At 45.0% G+C, this 20887-nt stretch overlaps 1 protein-coding gene across 1 annotated transcript in view; it reads left to right on the top strand.

Moving 5' to 3' along the window:
• The window catches only part of REXO2 (RNA exonuclease 2), a 34976-nt gene that overhangs the window by 11024 nt on the left and 3065 nt on the right, over positions 1 to 20887 (top strand). The window contains exons 3-5 of the mRNA XM_078608256.1: positions 1443 to 1520; positions 11030 to 11141; positions 20211 to 20319. Of these exons, the coding sequence (XP_078464382.1) occupies positions 1443 to 1520; positions 11030 to 11141; positions 20211 to 20319 (299 nt within the window). The remainder of the gene's footprint in view (positions 1 to 1442; positions 1521 to 11029; positions 11142 to 20210; positions 20320 to 20887) is intronic.

Genomic DNA, 20887 nt, shown 5'->3' on the forward strand with positions numbered 1-20887 from the left:
CACTGGTCAGTGTGGGTTGGTAAAAGGAAATTCAATTGGCTGCTCAGCCCTACATATAATGAATTGTATACAAATATGAGTACATTTGAGTTGATTATCACGATATTTGAAATAAAGGCGAATACTTGATACAACCTGATATTTATTGGTTCTGCACTGTAATAAGTAGCCTGATCAGTCTCCATTATTGCCACACTCACTTCTTCGGATGGAGCTCAATGGACCTGACGTCTGTGCAGACATTTATTTAGCACGTCCCATAGATTGGTTGTATCTCAAAAAGGCCAGATAATAGCAGCCTTAAGGTCACATTTGCAAATGAACAAAAATGTATAAAACTGGCAAGACCTTAGCATACTTACATTACATTAATTTGGAAAAATAAACAGTTTTTCCACCAGTGCATGAAGGCTCCCCGAGACGTTTGTCTTTGCCACGAGCGTGATAATATTTAAATTCCGTTAGTGTCGCAGTTGGGTTTAAAATAATAAAATGCAGAAATGCTTAAAGAAGACGGCGCACATCACGTAGGCAGCCATGCTGAACTCCGCCACACAGGAGCCTCTTTAGCCTCCTGTGTTGTGCCGAGCAGAGGGCACGCTTGTACACGCGCACACGTCACATCTCATTACACAACGCGGTTTTTAAAAATTGCTTCATTAGTATTTTGTGATTGAGTTAACGCAGACTCTTACAGAAACTGTCTTGTTAACGGCGCTTTTATTATTTGTAATAAGAGGCTTGATAACACAAATTTCGATAGAAACAACTCAGTAAAAGGAAAAGCATAAGTCGTACAAATACAAAATAGTGTTGTTTTGCTGAGATTATGGAAAACATCATTAATTTTAGTAATGTGGTGCTTGTACCATAATTTCGTAAATTCATAGAGTTTAACAGTCCCGTCTATCGACCCAGAGAACCCACAGGCATTATGAGATGAGGCGTCAACACTTAAATATTCATACGGATAGGTGAGGAACCGATTTCCTGCACTGGCGTCTGCTGATCACCTTGTGGCCTTGCAGGTTGAGCTTCTCATGCACACGGTGGTGTTTGAGTGATCCACCAACTGCATAGTGCTGATTACAGGCATGCACGCCACTCCAGTGTGCTTAACACACTCCGTCATATCAGCCCCAGCCCTTGAAGACATTTATTATACAACACCCTGACCATAGGAACGTGGAATCTCCACCACTGACTCAGGCCTGTAAATGAAAGATTAGCATCACCTCAATGCTCATTTGAGCATGAAATCACTTGACTTGATACGTGGTTATACAACAGACGAAACTTCTCACATTTTTTGGAACACGTCTAATATTCTCCCGTGAATACTGAAGACGAGACAATGCTCGAGATGTAAGCAAACTCGCGCTTACTTACGCAAGTGCTGACCCAAGACGTGCCGTACCCTTCTGTGTGTGACGCATGTGCAGGGGCCCAGCCTGATCATCCACCAGCCGGATGAGCTGCTCGACGGCATGTCCACCTGGTGCAAGGAGCACCACGGCAGGGTACTGGGCACTGCCCACACGTGCATGCCTCCCAGCAGCTGGGCGGCGCAGTGGTAACACTTGTGCCGCCCAGCAAAGAAGGGGCCCTTGGTTCGATTCCTGACACGAGTTTGGGGTGCCATGGACACGAGATGCTCACTACCTCGCCTGGTATACAGCAAGTAGTGGGTTCGATCCCAACCCTGACGCCTGTATATTTGGAGTTATCCCCGTGGTCACATCGATTTATCTCCTGGTCTTCTGGTTATTCCCTCCATATTTAGCAACATGCGCTTAGAGTATTTGGCTGCTATAAATTTCCACATGATAAGCCACTTCGTTGAGCTATCATTTGTGGCCAGGTCGCTTCTGAAAATGGGCTATGTAGCTCAGTGGACCTTACCTGGTAACATTAAAAAAAATTGCTTCGTATAAAAAAATAGAAGTAATGTCCTTCCAGAGTCGCTATTTTAGACAGTGTGCCTGCGACAAGTGTAGATATGTGTCTGTTCTCTTTCGACGTGAGACGTGACTACCGCTGAATGTCACTGTAGAGGTTACCACACGAGGTTCACAGTCAGCTGTTTGGCTGGGAAAGTTTCAGTTCTGATTATTAGTGAGTCACGCTCATGAAGGAACTGTTCAATATCTTGGTGCAGGAATCTCATGAAACAGAGTCTTCAGATTTAGAAAGACTTTCTTGGAGAGATAGCCAGTTATTTTACTGCAACAGCTGGAAATGATAAGAAATCTTCATGCTTCAAGGTTTTTAAGGCATCAAGAGTGTAAAGTGTGATGTGTAAATGAGATAAGTCAATCTCAACGCTCTCTCCACCCTCTGAAGAAGCACCTTTCCCGTAAACATCGCCACGTTTAGTTATTTCACTGTTTTATCCGCCCGATGCTTTTCCAATTGTTGTGAGCACCGCTAAAGCAAGCTCCACGCAACTTACCCATCTGTCACGGTGGCGAGATGTTGACTACCTCGCCTGGTGTGCATGAGGTTGTGGGTTTTATCCCGACCCTGATGCCTGCTGTATATTATGAGTTTGCGTGTCTCTCTCCCCGTGGTCGTGTGGATTTTTCTCCAGGTCCTCCAGTTTTCCCCTCCACATTTATAATCGCGCATTTTAGAGTATTGGGCTGCTTTGATGAGCCGCTTCGTTGAGCTATCATTTGTGTTCGGGTCACTTTTGAACAATAAGTTAATAGCTCGGTGGGCTTTGTCTAGTAGGATGGGGGGTGGTTCAGCGTTGTATACTTGTATGTGTCCGTGTGATTTGTTTACCTTTCTTGTACTTTGCATTGCTATGGATATTAAGCTTCATTTCAGTGAAGGCATGAATTGTGTTTATATTTGTGAAAACAATGAAGAGAGGTTAATGAAATGACCACCAACGAAATCGGGCACAGCTTTGAAAGAAACTTTTGGGACAACCATCGGAATGAAAAGAATGAGGAGCGGTAAATGCACAAAGCCATCACAAACTTGTGGAAAGTGCGACAGAGTGAACCATGTCCAGGGAACATATTACATGATCTTAATACAGTATTCCCACGTTATTCATAAACTTGCTATCTCTGATTTTGGCTATCCGTGAATCACATCTGGAACTCGACACGACTGCATCGAGAGAAAGTGATGAGAGAAAGTGATGGGAGATATCTTGATGAGATAAAGTGATGAGATGGTAACGTCATCACAACGATCATCATCACCATCATCATCGTCATTGTCGTCAGCATCATCGTTACTGATACTGCGCGGCATGATCGTAATTTAAAGTAAGTTAATTTATGAACTGTTATTTAATAATTTTATATTAGTTTTATTACTTTAAGTTTATTATAGACAATTTATATTTTTTGTATTATGATCCTTTTCATTTATGTAAAGACTTATTTACATATTAATTTAAGGTTATTCATTAAGATAGGTTTTTGTCGGTCAATATCATTATCCACGAAATTTGCTATTCACGAGCATATCCGGAACGTAACCCTCGTGCATAACGAAGGAATACTTTACCACCATTCAACGTTGCACTATCTGCACTGATACAAGAATTGTAGCTTGGAGTCATAAATTAAACCATTGGTGTCTATAAGCAGAGGGAGGCTCGTTGATTTAGTAACGTGTTTCTGTAATAGTTTTGCTGGTGACCTGAAATTGTGGCCTTCAGCAGCAGAGAGACACTCTTATGAACACTTGCTGATGATGAACTGCTCCGTAGATTTTGGAAGCAGTTGCCATTATGTGCTTGGACTTAATGTTTTCAAATTCTGTGAGAGGGAGGGGGAAACTCGACGCATGAAAGAAGTTATATTTTATGTTGACAGAACTCTTGAGTTATGGTGGACGGAAATGTTTCCCTGCTTTTCTGGAATAATACATAAATATGAGTGCCACCGAGAACGGTTTTGTGGATATATTACACCGCCTAAGGTATATTTGTGTTTGAATAGCAAGTGGTACGTGGAAATGCAAGAAGTGAAGGCAAGTGTCTCATCGCTGCATCAAAATACCACGCTGAGTAATGGATGAGGTGTAGGTTGCACAACCAGGAGAGTGTGTGGGCAAGTTTTGTTCGGTGGTTTCACAGTATTCACAGAATTCCAGTGGGGGAGACGACGACGAGCAGGAGGAGGAGGAGATGGTGGTGAAGGAGGAGACAGAAGAGGAGGAGGATTGTAATGGGCGATGAACACATGTCCCCATTTTCTGGGAAATTTAAATTGTATTTTGATGCATTCTTATATCAGTTTTTAAAGGGGAATTTGCAAAGGTTTACATATCGATGCTCCCAACTTGTAATTGGCTTGTTTCGTGTGCGTTGTATAAACATTACTTTCCAGGAGCATAGAAAGTGGACATTTATTTGAGCATTGGGTGTAAAATCAATATGATGAATGTGTTTATTATGGAGCTGTGGGATGAAGTCTGAGAGAGATGGTAAAGGTAAATTGAATTTAGAACCTGGCCACGCTCCGATGGCTTGAAGCTAATATAATTGCGAAGCGATCCGCGTGCTTTTTTGAATAACCATTCTACTCCAGAGGGTGCACCTACGTTTATAAAGTTACGCAAAGACTAGTGGTTAACCATTTGCTCGGAGGGAATGTGCATCGACACATGGGCTTCACTTTTCTTCGGCACTTTCCCCGATTCACCATGGAGGGGCACTCGACCACAGGTCGTGAGATTGAAATCGTTGATGGGTATCGCGTCGGTCTCGGTGAAAGCCATAAGTGCTACGCTCTGTGTCGGAGGCCATAGCTTGTCACTTGAAGGAGCGACAATGGCAGGTTTTTATGATAAACAAAATGAAGATGGGACATCTGCACGATATCAACAACAGTGCATTTTATATAAAACGATAGACGTGTTTATATATACACAGGCTTCAATGCGTGCTCTAATTAGCCATCTCGTTTGTCAATGACACAGACATCACAAATATCCTCAACACAATCCAATAGCTACCTTGGGCAAGTAGTATAACAGTGCTAATTATATGGTTTCAGCTGTCAAGGAGAATGCTATTGTTGTAATTTTAATGACGGTGGTTTTCTTGTGATATAATAATCATGGCCTTTATATAATTTAAAGCAGTTCCAACAACTTGTTTTACTCGTGAATAATGTGGCACTGATGTCTTGGACCATTTGAACCATGATTTGTGTCCGTTATTATGCACATGCATAGTCAGGGCTTCGAATTCACTGGTCACATAAACCTTTACTGGATAGCCACGGATCTATTGGCAGTGAGAACGCAAGGGAGCATGTTCAAGCTGGGCCTTACAATTGGAAGCAATGAGATCATCAGAAGCAATTACAAAACCACCCCCACTGCCTCTGTCCACCCAGAAGTCTAAACGGGGTACACCACATATTAGTTGATCTCGTGTGGTGGGGCAAAGTGTGGGTGCACCCACCTCTTCCAAGACATTTAGCGACTGTGGAAGAGTAGGCCAAGATACTCTCTTGAGCACCCTTGGTCAGTGGTGTGATGAAGCATATGCCGGGCTGCACCGACACCCCATGAATTCCTCTTACCCTGCGTTGCAATTTAACACTCATTAATGGCGTTAATTGAGTTGGCTAAACATGTAAATATAGGACTACAGAGGTTGGGAAATTGTTGCTACAGGTTTTGGCCGCCTTGCAGCTCTTTTGTGGTATCACACACTTCTGAATCATTCTGTCTGCGAGAGTGAATGGAAAGCTGCGCGCGTTACAAATTCTATAATAATTGTTGTCATAACGTGTCGCCTGTATCCAGGTGAATGAGCACTGTGAGCCTCAGGCCCAAGGGCACGAGACCTGAATGCTCTCACTGCGGAACCTGATTGACTGATTGCACATCATGCAGTGCGTGCCGACAGCAGCCACATTGCAAGCCGCCCTCTGTTCACGCGCCGCATGTTAAAATGTGGGCATTTGCACAGCGTGCGATGGTTGTTTCCACGTCACCACCCCGTGGGCACTGTTAACACGACATACTGCCGCTGATATCGCTTTAAAATGCAGGCTGGTGTGCCCTGCCACTGCTGTGGTGAGTGACCTTATTGAATACAGCTATTCGAGGCATTACTTGATTATCAAGTCAGTCACACAGCTCTCTCTGCCTGACCTGGTTATCATGGCAGGTGCTTGCCACGGTTTGCAATCACATTCTTACGTGTGCAGCATGCAGAAGTTGCTGACATGGGTGGAGCCTCAGAGGGAGAGTTATCTCTCTCTTGCCTCTCTGTATGTTCGTATGCTGAACTTATTTCGCAACCCAGCCGTGCTAATTGGAGGTGGGGGTGGGGAACAACAAACTAAATACAAAAAGCAGTTTAAAAAAATAGTTATCCATCTAGATTTAAAAGTGCAAATGTAGTTTTTATTGAACCCGTAACTACGATCATGACAAAGGGCATACATACAAGCATGTATGTATGTATGGTTCACTAATCCCGAGTTGCGTCGTCTGGGTTACTTTACCTTTATAATGTCACGGTGTTATTGCCGATTGTATTGAGGTTGTTTTTATCTTATCACCAAACTTGTAACGTTTTATTGGTTAAAATCAAATCTTAGGCAAATTAATCGACTCGTGTGCAGGATAATGGAATGAATGTAGCAGCACAGATGTATGTATGTTGAACTTCTTTCACTGAGAGAATAAATCAGACTGGTAAAAAAATATGTAGATGTTATAAACAAGACAAAATTTAATCATTCGAAAGTTAGATCGTGAAAACAATTTAAGTTTTAGCGAGTCAATGGATTGGATTATTCCTTGTTACATTATCCTCCATTTATCACTGTCATTGACATTATTACGTGATCCTTTACGGACACTTATGCCAAATGACAGCGTTCCATCCGGTGTGTTTGGACTAAATACAAGGAAGACCACCCACAGCATATTGGTCATGTGGTTTGTTTAATCACACTTTACCAGTGCCGGTCAGTGCCGGTTGGCGAAGGAGGAAAACCTGGACCTTTCATTATCACTCACCATGACCTGGAATCACGCTGGGGTTGGCAGGTTCATGGCACAGTTCGGTAAGAATTGCGTCACTGCTCCGTCTTCTAATTTGGTCTGTTTACGACTGTAAATTTCCACACAGCCTCTTTGTTCAGCTGTTTTGCCCAGGTTATTTTTGCCCCGTTGGTGGTGGTGGTGGAGTCTCCCGGCGCCCGCTCGTGGGACCGAGTGCCACCCTGGAGAATATTATCACGTGACTCCGTTTCTTTACTCCATAAAGGATTTTAGGGACAGCTACAGGCCGTATAGGATGCTTACATGGTGTAATGGTTAGTGCTCTTGCCTTATCCACCCAGCTTTTTAAATTGTTACACTGTAGGTAGTCGGCCACCTCTTCCAAGATATCTGGTTGGTGTGGAAGAGTAGGCCAAATGCTCTCTAGATGTTCTCTCTCGAGCTCTCTCTACTGGAGCAGTGGCGTGAGCGTGCAACTGGATGCAGCTACTGTGCGTTGCATCGCTATATCCACAGGGGAAATGACGCGAGCCTTAAGACCTCCCACTGCACAGTGTCGTGGAGTGCAGGAGGCGCCCGGTGACATCTGTATCCCAAAAACACTTGGCGTGGACGTTGTACGTTTATCATCGCTGTGCCCATGTTCCAATGATTCAATCATTATGGGAGCCTGCCCAGCTGATGTCATGGGAGAAATCGAACGAAATTAAATCTTGACTTAAAGCTTTCATGACTGCAGGAATTCATATTCTTTGGGTCTTTCGGTAAAGTCACGTAGATAGGTTCAAATTAAAAATAAAAGAAACTACGACGTTTCGATCACAACACAAGCGATCGTCATCCTCGCGATGCTCTTGATGACGATCGCTTGTGTTGTGATCGAAACGTCGTAGTTTTTATTTATTTTATTTTTTATTAATTTGAACCTATCTACGTGACTTTACCGAAAGACCCAAAGAATAGAAATAAAATATCTTCGGTCCAATATGCGTCATTGCGTAACAGCCCCCCTGCTCGTCAAATTTCTTGTAAGGGAGTGTGGGCACCATGGCGGAGTGAGAGAAAGCCCTGCACTCGGTGATGGTGGCGCTCGCTTCACCTCCCTTGTGGAAATATGGGGGTGAGAGTGCACATGCTGCCGAGTCGAGGCAGCATCGGCAGTGTGTGTCGCGATGACGCCGTCTGTCGCTGCAAGCAGCTGTGCGTACAGTGAGGGAAAAAAAGTATTTGATCCCCTGCTGATTTTGTACGTTTGCCCACTGACAAAGAAATGATCAGTCTATAATTTTAATGGCAGGTTTATTTGACCAGTGAGAGACAGAATAACAACAAAAAAATCCAGAAAAACGCATGTCAAAAATGTTATAAATTGATTGGCATTTTAATGAGGGAAATAAGTATTTGACCCCTCTGCAAAACATGACTTAATACTTGGTGGCAAAACCCTTGTTGGCAATCACAGAGGTCAGACGTTTCTTGTAGTTGGCCACCAGGTTTGCACACATCTCATGAGGGATTTTGTCCCACTCCTCTTTGCAGATCTTCTCCAAGTCATTAAGGTGTTCGAAGCTGACGTTTGGCCACTCGAACCTTCAGCTCCCTCCACAGATTTTCTATGGGATTAAGGTCTGGAGACTGCGTAGGCCACTCCAGGACCTTAATGTGCTTCTTCTTGAGCCACTCCTTTGTTGCCCTGGCCGTGTGTTTTGGGTCATTGTCATGCTGGATTACCCATCCACGACCCATTTTTCAATGCCCTGGCTGAGGGAAGTAGGTTCTCACCCAATATTTGACGGTACATGGCCCCGTCCATCGTCCCTTTGATGTGGTGAAGTTGTCCTTTCCCCTTAGCAGAAAAACACCCCCCAAACATAATGTTTCCACCTCCATGTTTGACGGTGGGGATGGTGTTCTTGGGGTCATAGGCAGCATTCCTCCTCCAAATACGGCGAGTTGAGTTGATGCCAAAGAGCTCCATTTTGGTCTCATCTGACCACAACACTTTCACCCAGTTGTCCTCTGAATCATTCAGATGTTCATTGGCAAACTTCAGACGGGCATGTATATGTGCTTTCTTTAGCAGGGGGACCTTGCGGGCGCTGCAAGATTTCAGTCCTACACGGCGTAGTGTGTTACCAACTGTTTTCTTGGTGACTATGGTCCCAGCTGCCTTGAAATCATTGACAAGATCCTCCCGTGTAGTTCTGGGGTGATTCCTCACCGTTCTCATGATCATTGCAACTCCACGAGGTGAGATCTTGCATGGAGCCCCAGGCCGAGGGAGATTGACAGTTCTTTTGTGTTTCTTCCATTTTCAAATAATCGCACCAACTGTTGTCACCTTCTCACCAAGCTGCTTGGCGATGGTCGTGTAGCCCATTCCAGCCTTGTGAAGGTCTACAATCTTGTCCCTGACATCATTTGAGAGCTCTTTGGTCTTGGCCATTGGTGGAGAGTTTGGAATCTGATTGATTGATTTCTTCTGTAACAAGCTGAGATTAGGAGCACTCCCTTTAATAGTGTGCTCCTAATCTCAGCTCGTTACCTGTATAAAAGATACCTGGGAGCCAGAAATCTTTCTGATTGAGAGGGGGTCAAATACTTATTTCCCTCATTAAAATGCAAATCAATTTATAACATTTTTGACATGCGTTTTTCTGGTTTTTGTTGTTGTTATTCTGTCTCTCACTGTTCAAATAAACCTACCATTAAAATTATTAACTGATCATTTCTTTGTCAGTGGGCAAACGTACAAAATCAGCAGGGGATCAAATACTTTTTTCCCTCACTGTAGGTCTGCCCCTGTCAAGTACAGCCACGGATCGTTTGAAACAATTCCCACCACATATGCAAATTCTAATATCTGCTGCACGGCAGTGCTGATGAGATGTGACCTACCGAGTGAAGAAATGTGTGCAAGCAGGGGACGTGTATATGGCTCCCTTCCTGTTATCATCGGCCATGCTCAATCCACTGATGGGTGAAGGCCTCTCCAAGATGCCGCTGTCTCTCGCGACGCTACGGTGTAATAATCCACCGAGCACCCACACCTGAGATAATTTCGCAATTTATTTCAACGCAAATATTTCCCCACAAATGAGCAAACGTGAACAAATTATGATTTGCAATATGTGGGTAAATATGAAGCAATATGCTGCGAGCGGTTTTGCCAGTAGAAGTTCAGTGTTAACTAATACACTTGGATTTAATGTCTTTCTTAATGAGAAAATATGAAACTAATTATTCATGGTCAGTGGCTTGAAACCTACTCTCAGACAACGGGCAGACTAATTTTAGGTCATTACTATACATCATATTGAGTTAAATTTTAATCACACAGCGAGGAGACTTTCCCAGCTTTAACTAACAGTATTTCAGGGTCTCGCACACGCCTATTAGGTTTGCCAAATGGCATCGGCAAGTGTAAAGCGAGAATTATTTTCATCAATAAATCAAAGGAGTCAACGCAAATTGGCAGCTCGGCATTTTAATGTACTCCCCATCAAAAGCATCTAAATAAGTACACCGTGAATTAATGCGTGAACCCATGCTAACCGTTGACATCGCCGACCCACTGCATGCCACAGGGAAATAAAAATGTAAAATGCTTCTTTTCTGATGCCACGAGGTCTCCCTGCAATCCATACTCGAGTCTTATTTGGGTTAAATGGCGTAAATATAAATGTGTCGTTAAACTCGCCTCCACCTTACATAGCCACTTAATAAGGCTTGTCACGTTAACAGAACATGCCAATTCGTTAATAGTATAGCACACCGGTGTGTTGCAGAGTAAATCCACAACATTTACAATGTGAGTACGACGTTTACCAGTAATTACAACCAGCATCATCAGGCGACAGCCAGATTTGTGAAGAAATCCTTCTGTTTCACTGCTTTGTCTGCCCCCCATGACCTACATACCCGGATTCCTGAAACTGGATATTAGGCCACAGAGTAGACTCTTTGTTGTTGTTGTTGCGCTTATTCTCTAACGGTGATCCGTGTCCCTTTGTCTCTCATTCTTGCCCACCAGTCTGGACTGACCAAGGCGGTCCGAGAGAGCCTGGTCTCGCTCCAGATGGCCGAGTACGAGGTGCTGTCGTTCGTTCGGCAGCACACGCCCCCCGGAGTGTGCCCTCTGGCAGGTGAGCGTCGGGGGGTTGCCGCTGCCGCCTGGGCGTTGTCGTGCCATACGGTTCTCTACCCCGATGCGTTTTCTCTTTACCGTGCCGCGAATACCAAGTGCAGCACGATGCCCGACGATTTGCTCCGTTTGCCAGGAAGCTTCTTCAGCAAATGAGCCGATTCATTTCCCGACGAAGACTCGCGGCACGTGAGACGATTTCGGTTGCCGCAGCGGCTCTCAAGCACGCGGAGCTAAACTTGTGACGTATAGTGCCTTCCGTCATGCGGGACAACCCGAAAACGCAGTCGGAGAGCAGCTGTCTGCATAGCCCTGCCCTGTGGGAAGGCTTCTCACGAGCACAGACTAACGAACCTGGCCCCCGTATGTCGTGAGCTGTTTCACGTCCTCCGGTGTGCATGGTGAAACTCGTCCCAGCTGATGTTGATGGTGCCACAGGTAAGAGATTTTTTTTTCAGGTGAGAAGAAATTGCTGTGATGATGGTTTAGGGGCCTATCACGTTTATCTGCAATGCAGAGCTGTCCATGTTTCCAGGGCATGACACACGTCTCGTGTTCCGTGTGCGATGCATGTGATGCGATGCTCGACATTTGTGTATTTAAAACAATAAGATTTCGTACTGCTATCACTCTGCATTGAAAATTATATATTCCCTAACCTTGTCACAGATTGTGTCAATAAATAATATTTTAGGACATTTTGTATTTGCGCCATTATAGCGCAAGGCTGTCACAAATGGGCTTTGTTTTGCAGACATAGTCCAATAATTTTACAGTAGTGGCCAATGTTCCTATGTATAATCCCAATTGAGTAGTATGAATTTAGAAAATTGGGACCAAGACCCCTGGCACAAAATGGCCTACTCTTGTTGAAATCCGTAACGGGATCTCTAACTTCCACTGTGCAGCAGCAGCGGGCGCGTAGTATTTACGGTTCATGAATCCGCAGTAATAACCAGGGCGGCTTGTCGGAATTTGAACCAAGAACCTCTGCAACGAGTTTCTGCTGGTCCGAGCGCCCCTTGCCGCCGTGTGTTTTGACGAGCTCAGCGTTCGGCTGATGCCGCCTTCCTCTTCGCTTCAAAGACGTTCGGCTCGACAATGAGCGGAGCGTCGCCAGACAGGCGATGTTGTCGCCAAAAATCCCAGAGAGGAAGGATGTGAAATAATAGCCCCACAGTGTTGCAGTGAACCTTAATGATGATAGGTTGTTACTGCATCGCGTGCTTTCACATGCGCTTCTGCGGCCGTCTGGAACGCACTCTTCCTTACGATATTAGGAAGCTACTGGAGCTATGGCTCTTTTAAATCTCGATTGAAAACTCAGTTCTTTAGAACTTTAGAACTGAGTTTTGTGTTTAGAACTGAGTTTTGTGTTTAGTTTGTTGTCCTTCCCCTGCACCTCCGATTAGCATGGTTGGCTACGTACTGTGCGAAAGAAGTTCAACAAAAATTCATACAAACAATGCAAGATCTGCGGTGATATGGCCCAGCGCTAGTAGGTCCGTTCGCCGCTTGTTGCAGAGGTTTGCGGTTTTGAATCCAACAGCCCACCCTGGTGATCACCAAGGGTGCATTAACCTCCAAACACTCCCCGTCTGCATCACAGACGTCAAATAACCCTCGAACGTCATAAACACGAGCAGGCAATTGTGTTCCGGCATCACGGTCAACTTAAAAAAAAATCACCTGCAAATTATTCACCTGGGGATTACACAGCCATCGTTTTCCCCCGACTGGAAGGCTACTGCCGCTTGCAGGCCAGGTGCTAAGTCACCTCGCGTCCAGACAGGGACTGCTGCTGCTGGTGCTGCCGCCCCTGGGGGTGCCCTTTCAAACATTTACGATGAGATGCGATGTTTCGGACGCTCTATCAAAAATAAATCACCATTATTACTATGGAAACTAACTCCAGTAACTATACACAATAACTTCATATCACGTCTAGATTTCATCGCACATGCAATTTGTACTTGTGTACTTTATTTATCTTTATTTATTTGAGTGACTTTCTTTTCTCTATTTTGCACTTGTATCGTTTTTTAAATTGTCTATTTTTGTAACTTGCTGACCCCGCCCCACATGGACATCTGTCAAAAAGAGATTCATAACTCATCAGATTTCTCCGGCAGTCTAAATACTGATTCCGATTCTATATGTTGATCACATGCTTGATTAATAGTGTTGATGTTAAATGCCTTGCAATTTCTCGAGCACGAGATTGAGCTGTTTAATATTAATCCCGTTACTTGAAGTTTGCTGCTGCTGTCAAGCTGCAGTACAAGTGTCGTGTTTTATGCGTGTAAACATCTTCCCTGCTTCTCGATTTAAGTCTTGTTGCCCTTCAGCTGTCGCTCATGTGCACAGTAGTCATACACTTAAGGCAATTTTGCCTTCTAATATGCCTTGAGATACGGCTACAATTAGTCACAGTGGAATACTGTCAGATAAAAAGAGAGATTTTCCATCTCCGCCCAGGCCATCTAATTGTGTGCATGTTGCTAGGGGCGCTCGCACGAGTGGAAACTCGTTGCAGAGGTCCGCGGTATGAATCCGACAGGCCACCCTGGTTATTACTGGCGGGTGTACGAACCATAAAATACCACGCACCTGCTGCTTCACGGTGAACATTAGAGATCCCGTGACGTAATTCAATAAGAATATGCCATTGTATGCCTGGGGACTTTTTGTCCGAATTTGATAAATTCACTTGTTGAATGTAGCCAACCGTGCGAATTCGAGGTCCAAAAGGACATTCGGCAAAAAGCACTGCCTCTAAACACAGATGCTGCGGTGAACGTTTGTGCGTCCTGCCGTAGGTACGTGCTAAGTTCTATTAACATGCCCATGTGTATACTGTGTGCGCAGAGACACATGTGGTCCCATCAAAATGAGTACGGAGCGGCACAATTATTACACAATGTTGACTTCTCGCATTGCTCTTCCTTGATGAATGGCAAAGGAGCATTTGTCAAGATTGAGCCCAATATGCACCCACAACCTGGGAGCATAAGACGGTGAGAGGTCTCTTGCAAAAATGTTGTTTGTGTGCTTCAATCACTGCCGTTCACGAGGTGAAACTGAGGTCAATGCATGCCCCCTCCCCCCCTGCCACGCTAAATGCCCTCCACCCAACTAAAAAATAAACAAAAACATTTACCGGCTCTCCAAAATTGTTGGGCCAGGGCCAGGGTCCTGTTGCTTTCTTGTACTTTCAAGTTGTGAATCCAACTTTTCAGTTTTTACAACAACAGTGGCTTTAAGCAAAAATAATCACGGTTGCTGAGCACAGGGCCCCATGACCAGTAGCCTGCAACGGATAGCGCTATTTAAAGTGTACTATGTAAGAGTTAACACATTTCTATTTTTTTAATCGAGGCAGTGCGCGGGCCCGTTACATCACGTTGTGACGCACGTTCACACTGTCAACATAAACTAAACCGGTTATATAAAGCAGGGGATCGATTGGGAACGAACACGCTGCCCCAAACCAGACGGGTCCCCACCGAAAGGGGTAAGGGGCAGTTTTTTTAAGTAAGGGAGGGAGGGCCATAGCCGAAACACGCCTGAAATAAGGAAAAGAAAAACATGAGAGACGACGTGGATGAGCGTGTTTACCTTCGACCCCTCCGAGCCCGGCTCCTGTCTCATCTGCAGGGGTTTGTACCCCTTATCCTTGGTCCCCGTCTCCCGACCCTCCATCCTGCTAACTTATTTGAGATGTATGAAAGGGGACCATCTGGCCTCGAATTCCCCCTCCAGAGTTAGCACATTTCTTAAATCGAGCACGGCTGTAAACACTTTGTAAGAGAGATGATGTGGAGGGAAATCTAAAGTGGAGTGGTGCGAGGGAAGAAGCCGAAAGTGAAGTGTTGTGGCCTGCAGGGTCTGCCTGGTGAACTGACACTTCGAATTTGGTGGAGGAATCAGAGTGACTTGTCATTTGTCAGGATGGAACACTGCATTTCACGTTTTGTCTTTTTTTTACATCACTCAGCATTTTTTTTTATCTATCGCAAAGACAAAGGTCCCCCACGTTTAGAGTTTCATAGACCATTGGGGCAGTGCTGATTGCGCACACCTGTCAGGTCTTGTTGGAATAGTTACTCAATCCCCAAGTTACCACAATGCACCTCATACTCATTTAATGCTTAACTGACCTCGGGGAGAATTAGCTTAGGTCACATATTTGGTGGCCTACATGATATTTAGAAGTTTGAAGACAAGAGTTGGTGGGTCACAGAGATGTGTGAAACTTGCTAACTCCCCGACGTGCGAGTTTGGCAGGAGATGGGAGTACAGCTAATTAATTCTGGAATCCATCTCTGCACACTTTGAAGTTGGTATCCCCGAGTGCCTGGATTACCCGCCACATGAAACAGGAATTCTGTCAAACATTCAATTGCAGAACCCTCCTGAAAATGCCGTGACACTCATTGAGGCTTTGCTGGATAAATACAAAGGATTATTCACTATTATTCTTATGCACCAATTGCCAATCCCTGGATATGCACAATGTGCATTGTGCATATCCAGGAATTGTGCATGGGTTGCTGGAATAGTAGCTTAGTGCTGTAACCCAGTGCTCGCAGTTATTCACGAGGCTACCACCTGCACGCACACATACAGGCTGCGTCCGTGCTTGTATGCGTGCGTGCATCTCTTGGCAATTAATGCAGTTGTGCCCTTGAAAGATATAAAAGTGTATTTATGGCCAGTCCGTTGGAGGATTTTGATATGCACTCTCTCCAGATGCCCTTTACAGTCTCATTTTATTTCTAAAATAAAAAATGAGCAGCCTTGCATAAATTAGGAGGATGCTCGTGAGAGAATGCAATCACGTTGTGTGCCGGTGCTGGGTGGAGTATTCCATTACAGGATCGTGAGAGGGGGCAGTGGCTTGGGGAAGGCCTTCATCCAGCAGTGGATTGACCATGGCTGATGATGAGGATGAATGAGAATTCAGAGATAATTTTCTCTAACACAATCATATTATAATGCATCATATATATTGATGACAGTGGTATATATGATATAATGCACTATGAACCTATAAACATATCCTAAATTTAAAATAACAACGACATGAGTTTCAAAATGTGCATTTTGATGAACATTGATAATAGTGGCTGAACCAACCTGTTCTCGACATCTTGTATATGCTACAGTTGTCCCCTAGAATCAAGTATATTTGTCATTGAAAAAAATTGTAAATGATAACATCACAGGCCGGATTTTAAATTATACCCTGACCCTGTTGATTTAAGAATTCCAGATTAATAGCCTTGAGCGATGCTGTGCAGTGCAGCGGAAACAATTTTGGGACCCCGCTGTAACGGCGGACAAATTGTCGTTGTTCTGACGAGACAAAGCGTGCACGTGATCAATGGTGCACTTTAAATTACACGACGGCGGAGAGGCGGCGGTCCCCGGCGACACACGGGGGAAGGAGAGGCGGGAGAGGCACAGTGGGCCAGCGAAGCTGCGTGCCATTGCAGCGTGCTCACCGATCTCGCTTGCGTTGCCTGCCGCCCCTGCAGGCGTGCGTCGAGGTGGCTGTGTGGAGCCGTAGCATGGTGGTTACGTATGTATGTTGTACGTATGTTAAACTTCTTTCACACCGTACGTAGCCAATCGTGCTTATCGGTGGTGCAGGGGGAAGGACAACAAACCAAACACAAAAAGCAGTTCTTCAGGAATGAGGTTTCAATCTAGATTTAGCATTAGTGTGATTATCTGAACCAGTCTTGGGCCTTGCCTCGGTCCACTCGGTCATAATGAGTCTTATCTTTATTGTTATCAAGGTTTTTGAGCATAGCCGTGAATGCCCAAAATTCCATGTAAGCCAGATACAAACTGCGCTATTAAAGTTGGATAGATGAGCATTTATATGTTTTGGTATTTGGTGCTGTGTGTAAACATCAGCGCTGGGGAAGCAGAAAGGGCCCGGGTGTGGTGGTGTTGGCCACATCACCCCCTCGAGTGGTGATCTGGCCTCTTTATACGTGCTTGCCAATAGCACGTGCCCCAACAGCCTGTGTAGGCTCTATGGGGGATCTCTATCTTTGCACAGACCGAATGCTGCCCGGCTGAACTGTGTGTTCTGCATTCTGCACGGTGCATGCCTCGACAGAAGAAGCACACCCTGCCTCGGTAATACACGTTGCACACAGATGTCACGATTATCGTCAGCCACGATCAATCCACTGCTGGATAAAGGCCTGCCCAAGCACTTTCTAGGCTTAACCCAGTACTACCTCTGACATCTGATGAGGAACATTTTGACTTGTGTGTACTTCATCCCGTTTGCCGTTTTGAACGGCGTTTGTTGCACTGATTGTTTCCGTTTTAATGGCTCTTAACCGATCCAGTGCCCAGAACGACTGTTTTTTTCCACGGGCACTTCCTCCCACACTATCATTGAAGCTCTCAATATGTCTCTCTATTTTTATCACCCATTTTGCCTTCTCTCTGGTGCCTGTGACAAGTGCAAATACGTACTGGGCAGTTTTTTGAGCAGTCGCAGACACCGCCCATCAAACTCTCCCACACAACAGTCCCGTCTCGCTCCAGGAGACACCATTCTCTTTCCTTATTGAGAAACGATTGAGAGCTCCTCAAGATACTTGGGCTCTTTTTTTCAAGGAAGAGCTGGTTTGGAGTTTTTTTCACATTTATACTTGCTCATTGACCCATAAAAACAAAGGTATCACTTTGTAGTGGAGGAATCAACGTTAAAGTGGGGGTCATATAAGACAAAACGTGCATAACGTTTTACGTAAAATTGCCAAGGGCATGTTTATTTGTTGATACTAGAGGACTTGTTACTGGGCAGGAAATGTGATTGATCTGAATGAAGGAAGCTGGCACGGTGCTGCAGAGGAGAATGCCAAGACCGGCCGACATCAATTCGTGAGCACGTTGTCAAGAAAGGGCTGAATAAGCTAAAGTTAGACTGAACGTCGTCTCACCGCATTACACTCACATTGAACGTTGGCGTGAGTGAATAATACGCTTGTGCAGCAAAAGGAAGGAGTACGTTTCTATTTTATTTTGCCCATGAACAGTCTGGAGGCAAGACGCCAACAAGGGTCCGTGCCAGCGCGCGTTCGACACTTTCACGTGGCCTTAAAATGCATATCGCCTGGCACAAGCGCCCTGGCGACGTCACCGCCATTTAGTGGCGAATGGCGGTTGTTGTTGCAGTGTAAGGAAGAAGTACATATACATTTTATTTTTCCCATGAATAGTCTGGAGGCAGGACACCAACAAGGGTCCGTGGGGGATGGTCGAGAGGAGGCTGAGCAAGTGGTTCTCCAGGGTTGAGAGGTCGAGCGTGGGAGGGCACGGGGTGGCACTGCGTGGGGGAGTGACTGAGGGAGCGAGGCTAAGTCTGGTCTCGTTTTGCGTTGTCGGTCTCCGCTTGAATGCGCAACTGCGTAAAGCAGACGAGGCAGTGGTGAAGGATAAACAAAAAAAACTAACTTAAAACCAAACTTTTTATTTTACCAGGTAAGGGCTCCCAATGAACTGTATAGCTATTTTTAGGAAGAGACCTGGCCACACATTATAGCTTAAAGTGGCTGATCTCGTGGAAATTTTCAACAACCAAATACTCGAACGCATATTGTTTCTAAATGTGGAGGGAAAAACCAGAGGACCCGAAGAAAAATCCACACGGCCACGGGGAGAACATGCAAACTCAAAATATACAGGTCGGGATCGAACCCACGACCTGGAGTCAACATCTAATCACCTCGGTGCCTACCACTAGTCTTGTGGCCTACCACTGTGTTTTTTCACTACCCTGCTGTGTTGTGTGGAGCCCTGAGGAGGCCCGTGCAGCCACACACCACCTTGGAGACGGTGTCACAGATGCCGTGGACTCTTGCGGTGCAGAATTTGCTGAACAGGGACTCAGTCCAGGCTCAACCTGGTCATGGTGGTTGATGTCTTGGAAAAAAAATGTCCTGACCATTGCCTCATGTATACTGTGTGGTAAAATAGTACATTCGGTCACGACACAAGTCTTGTGTGTACCCAGTTGCAGTCTCATTGAAATCAGAATATTTATTTATTGTGGTGGAATCCGATGAGCTATAAAGCAATTTTTTCACAGATGTCCAGTAGGGGTGGGTCAGAACATTACAACAAACAGTACAACAAACACGATACGAGTCCAAAGTGCAAGAAAGGTAAACAAATCACCCCAAGATACAAATACAAACTAAACCATCCCCAACCTACCAGGCAAGGCCCACTGGGTTTACAGTGATACCTCGGTTCACGAACGCTTCTGTTCACGAACAACTCGGTTCACGAACAGAAAAATTCATAAAAATATGCTCCGGTTCACGAACGCTTCTGTTCACGAACAACTCGGTTCACGAACAGAAAAGTTCATAAAAATATGCTCCGGTTCACGAACTCCGCTTCGGTTCATGAACAGGAGCCGCGGCCGCTTTAATGCTATTTCCAGGCTGTCGCATGGTCGTGACTTCCTGTAGGAAGATCGTGGAGAGAAGAAGAGACACAGAAAGAAGTACTGTGAGTACTGTGAAGACACTTTCAGTGACTTTTTGCTTTTTGGTGTGCTTTTTAGCACATACAGTACTGTACTACTGTACTGTACTACTGTACTGTACTTAATGTATTGTACAGTTCACCCGTTTGAGTGCTTACTGAAGTCATCTCAAGCAAGGTTAGCGTTCTCTCTTTATACATTACTATACTGTACAGTACTAATGTATATTGTTATTTGTTTCATATTTTTGTGCTTCAAAAACCCCAAAAAAAGGTCAGAACGGATTAACCGGATTTACATTGAACCCTATGGGAAAATGTGCCTCGGTTCACGACCAATTCGGTTCGCGACCAGAGTCAGTTCACGAATTAAGTTCGTGAACCGAGGTATCACTGTATTTGGCAGATCTCGGTGTGTCCTGGTGATGAGTTCCCATTGGCTCAGCTTTCCATTGTAGTCGTACCTCTTGTAGGAGTCACATTATAATACAATGTTCTGTCTAGAAGTAAAAAGCTTGAGCCCTGCTGCTGTTTTGTGTGCCTACAGGGAATTCGGTGCATGCAGACAAGAAGTTTCTGGACAAGTTCATGCCACAGTTTATGAGGCATCTCCACTACAGGATCATCGATGTCAGCACGATTAAGGAGCTATGCATGTGAGTGAAACCTCATTTTTTTTTATTGCTTTTTGTGTTTGTTGTCCTTCCCCCGCACCTCCTGATTAGCACGGTTGGCTATGTACAGCGCAAAAGAAGTGTAACCTACATACATAAAGGTCACTGAAAGGCTCATCATATAAAAGGTAAAGGTGCAGCCCTGCAATTGCAAGCCCACCCAGCTGCTGGCTAATTTACTTCCACCCGAGGGACCTGGAGAGGGTATTTTGCCCTGCCACGTGGAACCTCACGATCAACTGTGCTGTGCCCATTTGATTGCTGGGTGCGATTTTAGAAACTTGCCATTAGTTTTCAGTGCCTTATCGGGAGATCAGTCGAACCAGCGACCTCTGGATTATATGCTAACCAACATAACTTTGAAAGTGGAAATTGAGTTTCCTTACAAAGTAAATTATTCCATTTTCTGTCACTGCTTCTGCCGGCGTGTGTGAAAGGCAGCACAAAGCCCCCTTGCGTCTCATCCACCTGTACCTGCCCTGTCAACGGAGATTGTAGACACCGCTTATCCCGATGTTTTTGCGATACAGCAGATCAAGTGATTGCAACG

This window comes from Lampetra planeri, chromosome 29, assembly GCF_965212315.1.
Source record: "Lampetra planeri chromosome 29, kcLamPlan1.2.h2, whole genome shotgun sequence".
Taxonomy (NCBI): domain Eukaryota; kingdom Metazoa; phylum Chordata; class Hyperoartia; order Petromyzontiformes; family Petromyzontidae; genus Lampetra; species Lampetra planeri.